The sequence below is a fragment of the Solanum stenotomum genome, unplaced genomic scaffold, assembly GCF_019186545.1.
Source record: "Solanum stenotomum isolate F172 unplaced genomic scaffold, ASM1918654v1 scaffold6190, whole genome shotgun sequence".
In the NCBI taxonomy this organism is placed as follows: Eukaryota; Viridiplantae; Streptophyta; class Magnoliopsida; order Solanales; family Solanaceae; genus Solanum; species Solanum stenotomum.
Genome location: NW_026036084.1, coordinates 117723 through 124630, shown reverse-complemented (window position 1 = coordinate 124630; position 6908 = coordinate 117723). Strand labels below are relative to the sequence as shown.

Sequence of the window (6908 nt, the reverse complement as noted above, 5' to 3'; positions counted from 1 at the left end):
TATAATTGCAAATCAAATGGTTGATAAATCAGATGACAAATAAGGATATACTAAAGGCATATTATTAATATGCTTTGGTCAAGCGACCTACATTTTGAAAACTAATATTAAAAAACATAAACTCTACTGGAGAATAATCTCCCCATAAACTAAACTCTTAAACATCTGCATTGTGGTTACTATTGTGTTATATTATGAGAATAGTGATTTTTAATTTATAGATCTCCAAACTTTTCCTCTAAGGAAAAAATAAACCAAATATGAAAGAACATATATTTTCCTTTCAGGAAAAGTTAAAGCATTTATGGTAATACTTTGATTTTCCTTCGATAGAAAAATAAATTTCAAATAAGGTAAGAAAATCAAAGCAAAACCCTAACAATTTTTGTTGTAGTGTAAGTTGTAATCCATCTCATAATAATATGATGAAAAAATATATCTTAAAATACTGATAAAAAATCCATATAAATTGATTTTGGAGAAACGTCAAAATAAATCAGATAAGTAAAAGTGAACGGAGGGAGGAAAGAACTAACTACCAAAAGTTTTGCAATTTGCCATGTTATTATGGAGAGAATAGACAAAGTTGTTGTTCCCTTGTTGGGGTTTAGAGATCCCAATTAGAATTATTTGGGTCCCAATTAGGATTTGTTTAGAGATTTGGTTCATTAATCTTTTTAATTTTTATTCCTAATAATAACTAGTTAACCATGTGGCACCCTATTCGACAGTCGGCTGTGGAGATATTCTGGCTCTTTTTTTAGTGGATAGTCCATTAACTTATTGTTCCAAAGGTTTTTAGTGGAATATCCAGATAATTATTCATTAAAAAAAATATTTTTTATTTTTGTTTAAGTATTGAAAATCTTATTGATTTTTTTTCAATTCATTAAAGAAAAGTTTTTTCATATGGTTTTATAATTTTTGCAACCTTAAAAAAATGTTTATGTAAATATAGAAGTAGTTCTACTTCTGTTTTAATCTATGTGAATCTATCTGATTGAACATGTAGAAAAACTTATAAAATATGTAATTTTGAATATGCCATAACAATTTTATGTTTATAATCCTTTTGAAACTTGTAATTTGAACATGCCATGCTAGAATGAAGAAGTATGTGACTAAAAGTTTGTTATTAAAGGTAAAAATTGAAATTCAAACTAAACACTTTCAAATTTTAAAAGCTGAAATCCAAGACCTTTGATTAAGGGTGAATCAATTCCACCACATTAGTGGCTCCACTCACAAACTCTTTATATCTATATTGCTCAAGTGTAAAGCTAGTTAATTGAAACAATGGTTTGGAACTCTAAATATATTCCTTCAACATAATAAATAATATATCTTTTCCATAATTAAAACTCAAAAAGTTTATCACACTTTACACTTGTTCACCTTATACATTAGTCCTATATAAAGCAATTATTCCTCAATTATATTCATTCAAACAAAGAAAACACAAATACAAACACAAATACAAAGTCTCAACCAAAAGCTCTAAATATGGCAACTATAACTTCCGCTCTATTAATTCAAGAATTCATGGAGAACTTCCACTACTCAAGAAGATTACTCCCGGAGTCCACCATGGCACCGCCACCGGCTGCCGGAATCAGCCACTATACAACTAATCATCAACCATTTGGTCACAAAGTCAACACATTTGATGCAAATGTCATTATGGTCTTGGCCGTACTTGTATGTGCCTTGATTTGTTCATTTATCTTGAATTTCATCATAAAATGTGTATGTAGGTGCACTACCCTAATATTGGTAGACTCATCCTTAAACCATATAAATAACAACCCTTCTTCAACAAAATTAGTCAATGGAGGGATCGAGAAAAAAGCCCTCAAGACATTTCCAGTTATAACATACACTACTGAATTGAAACATCCAGGGTTCGACTCTGAATGTGTCATTTGCTTATCTGAATTTGGAATCGGAGAGAAAATTAAAGTTCTACCTAAGTGCAACCATGGATTCCACGTCAAGTGTATCGATAAATGGCTCAATTCTCACTCTTCTTGCCCTACTTGTAGGCATTGCCTTATTGAAACTTGCCAAAAAATTGTTCCAATTTCATCAGCTCTAGTAGAAGAAGTTGTAATAAGGATTGAACCTCTCCAACGTGAAGATGTTATATCTAATAATCAACATTAGGTAGAATTAGTAGTAGATAAACTCAATTAGATTAGAAACTTAGCTTTTACTTAAGTTGATATATAGTTTAATTCTTTCTTTTGTCCTTGTTGGAAAAGTTTTGGCTAGCTATATAGTCTTGCAAGTGTATAAATTAAATTTTGTTCTTGTTTCTTTATCAAGATGATCATGCTCCTTCTTTGTCATAGAAAAGGCTATTCTCTTAACATATATATTGTGGTTCCAAGTTGTCTATTGCTTTTCTCATCAAGAATACGTATATGTATGGCTCGAAGATAGGGAAGAACTTGTGTCCTAATGATGTGGTTAAAAGGATAGATACATCAGATATATTATATGATCAATATTATCCCAATTCATAACAAAAGAATATTATCTGGAACAACTTATAACAACATTTCCATGTGAAAGATGGTCAATATTGGGCATAGTAATTTCAGGCTCGAGTAGAGCTTTTCTAGAAAATGACAAGTAGTAGTATAGTAGTACACTAGGAAAATATTAACTTATATTATATTGTGGTTCCAAGTTGTCTACAATATTATATACGTTGTTACTTTTTCACATCAATAATACGTATAATAAACTAATACAAATGTATGTGATGGTGATTCGTGACAAATATTGTTTCATTTGATCTGTCTTCAACAAAACTACAGCTTGTCATAGTATAGAAGGAGATTGATTAGTCCTTTAAAAAATTGTTTTACTTTAATATTCGGCTAAAAATAAGCCTAAAAGGTATCAATTAAAATAACATTATGTAGAAATAAGATAACATTTGATCCTCCGGTTCAAGCCTTGAGTATGAAAAAATCATGTTGGAAGTGTCACTCTCGAATGGGTCTTGCAGTGCGTGGTTCAAATTTAGTTGGGCTCCCATGTGGTTCCGGACACCGAATGAAATACCAAAAAAAAAGATGACATTTGATCCAACAAGAGAGTAATCTCTCAACATTTCCTAACAAATGGGGACTTGTTTAATTAATACTAATAAGCATAATTAAGGATTTGATTAATTTGAAAGAAATCTACCAAAAAAAGAAGAAAAAAAGTAATTATATGTGGATGCCATGGAAAAGCCCAAAAGGTGACCAATGGATAGGGTTGATTAGAAAATTCTGATAGCTCATTGATTCATCTGGTAAATATATGATTCATTTTTAAGTTTACTGAATCGAAAATTTGTAACATTCAAAGAAGATATGGAAAACCCGAAAAGTTTAAGCAAACGAATTATTAGTTTTAGCTTCGAATCATTGACGGCTTTAAAAACACATTTTAACTTGACTAATTGAACTTAAATACACCCCCAATCTTACAACATGAGTGAAATACACTCCTAAATTATCGTCAAGTTTACGTGTGTTTTGGACACTTCTCTCAACTTTTTATTAAGAATTTCATATTACTACAAGAATTTGAGATCACTTGTTATGTCATTAGCAGATCATGTTTTTTATATTTAATTCGAATTGCGCGAACACCCACCCCTACTACTATATGAGACGGATCTATAAGGTAAAATATCAAGCAACATAGAACTAACTAGTTTGTTACTATAGGGAACTTCTGTGCCTAAGTGGAGATTTGATTCATGCACTAAAGATCTAGTGTTCAAAAAGAGAAAAAGTTAGAAGCACACGTAGCAAAAATTAACCAATACTTGGCTTACAAATCTATATTTACAACACCTAACTTGTACTTTTTATGCCATATGTTACCACTTTTTCCTATTAATAATCAGTTCAATCTCAACCGTTGTGATATGATGACATGCACTTTAATTTTCCATAGCTTATCAGGTATCTAGTTAGTATATTCAGTAACAGAGTCAGAAATTTTATGAAGAGTGTTTAAAAATAATAGTGGGTGATTGTCAAAATGTCTAGCTAGTATATACAGTGACGGAATCATAAATTTTATCAAGGGTGTCCAAGAATAATGATGTGTGGCTGTTATAATACAAAACAAAAAAATATTGTGCTATTTGGAGTTAAAACCCTAAGAATTCTTCATTAAAATGAACACTTATTACCACTACGTCATAAATATAGCTTTTGTCAAAAGTGTTCAATTTTAAATATATATTCTTTAAATGCAAAATTTGACATATATATATAACGTAATTTTTCAACAAATGATGTCCAGTTGGACACCCTTGAATAACTATAGCTCCGCCCTGAATATATGCATAAAGAAGAGGAACTTATTTAGATAATAAAAAGTCATTTCCTCCGATAACATTCTAGCTATATAGAGAGAGATATACAACAAAGTTTTAGTTTACACTCTCTCAAACAAAGTTGTTACATCTTCATTTTAACGGTCCTTTAATATCTTTGGTACATGTGATTTGGTTCATTAACGATTGTACATAATGGTAATAGCCAGGTGTCAGCGTACCAGACAGTCGGCAATGGAGGTGCCCTGCCTCCTTCTTGAGTGGATAACCCATTAACTTACCAACGGTCTTAGTTAGTGGAGCATATGATAAAGGAAAAAATAATTGTGTTTTTTATGAATTTATAATTTGAAATGTGTAACAATAATACATGGCTAAAAGCTTTTTGAAATATGTAAGAAGGAACTCTTTTTAGTCAATTTCTTGTATCGAGGTTATTTCTGAAAATGAAACATTGTATTATGTTTGTATATTTGTAAACTACGTAAATGTATTATAAGTCACAGTAATTGACAATCTAAATTTTAAAAGATATATAAAAAATTTACGATCACAGATAAAATTATTTGAATTTTAAAATTCGAACTATGTCATATAAATTGAAACGGAGGGAGTAATTGAGAAGGAATCATTCTTTCTTGAATAAACAAAAAAAAAAGGAAACTCAATTGTTCACCGTTCTTTTAACAATATAAAATAATATAACTTTCTATTATTAAGACTCACAAAGTTGACCACGCTTTAATTTACACCTGTCCCTATATACATTTGTCCTATATAAGCATTTGATACTCTTGAACTCATTCAATACCAACAAAAACAAAGAAAACACACAATACAAAGTCTAAACCAAAAGCTCTAAAATATGTCAACTATAACTTCAACTCTATTAATTCAAGAATTCATGGAGAACTTCCACTACTCAAGAAGATTACTCCAGGAAGCCACCATGGCGCCACCTCCGGCAGCCGGAATCTTCCACGATACAACTAATCATCCACCACTTGGTCACAAAGTCAACACATTTGATGAAAATGTTATTATGGTCTTGGCCATACTTGTATGTGCCATAATTTGTTCATTTGTCTTGAATTTCATCATAAAATGTGCATTTAATTGCTCTACCCTAATATTAGCAAACTCATCCTCATCAAATCATACAAATAACAACCCTTCTTCAACAAAATTAGCCAATAGAGGGATCGAGAAAAAAGCTCTCAAGACATTTCCGGTTATAACATACACTACTGAATTGAAACATTCAAGGCTTGACTCTGAATGTGTCATTTGCTTATCGGAATTTCAAATCGGGGAGAAAATAAAGGTTCTACCTAAGTGTAACCATGGATTCCACATTCGTTGTATCGATAAATGGCTCAATTCTCACTCTTCTTGCCCTACTTGTAGACATTGCCTTATTGAGACATGCCAAAGAATTGATCCAATTTCATTAGCTCCAATACAAGAAGTTATAATAAGGATTGAACCTCTCCAACGTGAAGATGCTATATCTAACAATTAGCATTAGGTAGAAAAAGAATATTCATACACTTAATTAGATGAGAAGTTTAATTAGCTTTTAAGTTAATAGTTTAGTTCTTTCTTTTTTCATGTTGAAAAAGTTTTGGCTAAGTGTGTAATTTTTTGTTTTTTTACCGGTAACTTTATCAAGATCATAATCTTTTTGTCAAAGTAATTAAAGGCTATTTTCTTTGTTGGGGGACATTATAAAATTGAGGGCACTAGTAGAACGCCTCTAGACTCATGTGTCATGTGTGAATTTAATGCGGTGAGGCTTACATCTTAAACGGTTGATTGTATGTCTTAAACACACTTAACATTTAATGCTTGAGGCTTGTCTAATATATTTTATAAAAATGTGTCAAACTCTTTAGATTAACATTATTAACCTCAAGATAATCCTTTAATAAATGAATCATGCTTAATAACTTTTTCTATTTATAGAAAAAGCAAACTTGACAGTAGCTCAAATAACTTATAGTATTGCATATTAGTATTTGAGAACATCGTGGGTGGATATCATTTAATAATATTTAAAAATAATATTTCTTTAAATATTATTTTTTATTTTATGGAGGTAAATTGCATACAATGATAATAATATATTTTAAGAAATTGTAATTCTTTTATTTTATGAGAGTTAAAATATTAGAGTTGAATTGCACCTCATAATAACTTTCATATCATTGCATTATTTATACTTATAAAATCATATTAGAAGTTTTATATTTTATGATGAATTTTTTTATCATGTTATTAATTATTCTAAACTATTATATATATTTTTAACTTAAAATTATTGTATTGCTATACTATTTTCCTATATTATAAATTAAAATATTTAAAAATTCATGAGGCTTACATCTCATGCCTCAAAGCTTACGTCTTATCCCACCTTTTGAAATATGTTTTCAATACATCTCTTTTTTGTCACGCCCCGAGCCTATACCCTGGACGTGGTCGGCACTCGAGAACCATTGCTGGCCCTAAGCGAACCCTTGGCCTGGCTTACTTACTCAGCGGAAGACTTAAACATAAG

At 30.4% G+C, this 6908-nt stretch overlaps 1 protein-coding gene across 2 annotated transcripts; it reads left to right on the top strand.

Moving 5' to 3' along the window:
* Positions 1 to 1472: 1472 nt before the first annotated feature.
* LOC125852857 (RING-H2 finger protein ATL78-like) lies at positions 1473 to 6040 on the top strand. Of its 2 annotated transcripts, XM_049532540.1 has the most exons (2): positions 1473 to 1901; positions 5615 to 6040. In XM_049532540.1, the coding sequence occupies exons 1-2, from the start codon at positions 1504 to 1506 to the stop codon at positions 5868 to 5870; spliced, it is 654 nt and encodes a 217-aa protein (XP_049388497.1). In that variant the 5' UTR covers positions 1473 to 1503; the 3' UTR covers positions 5871 to 6040. The 2 variants fall into 2 exon arrangements, with proteins under 2 accessions (XP_049388497.1, XP_049388495.1); XM_049532538.1 differs by lacking the exon at positions 5615 to 6040 and having other exon boundaries at positions 1473 to 2274.
* Positions 6041 to 6908: the final 868 nt, after the last annotated feature.

What these genes read in the sequence shown, in the direction of transcription:
- LOC125852857 (XM_049532538.1), top strand. Translation starts at nt 1,504, where the DNA reads ATGGCAACTATAACTTCCGCTCTATTAATTCAAGAATTCATGGAGAAC.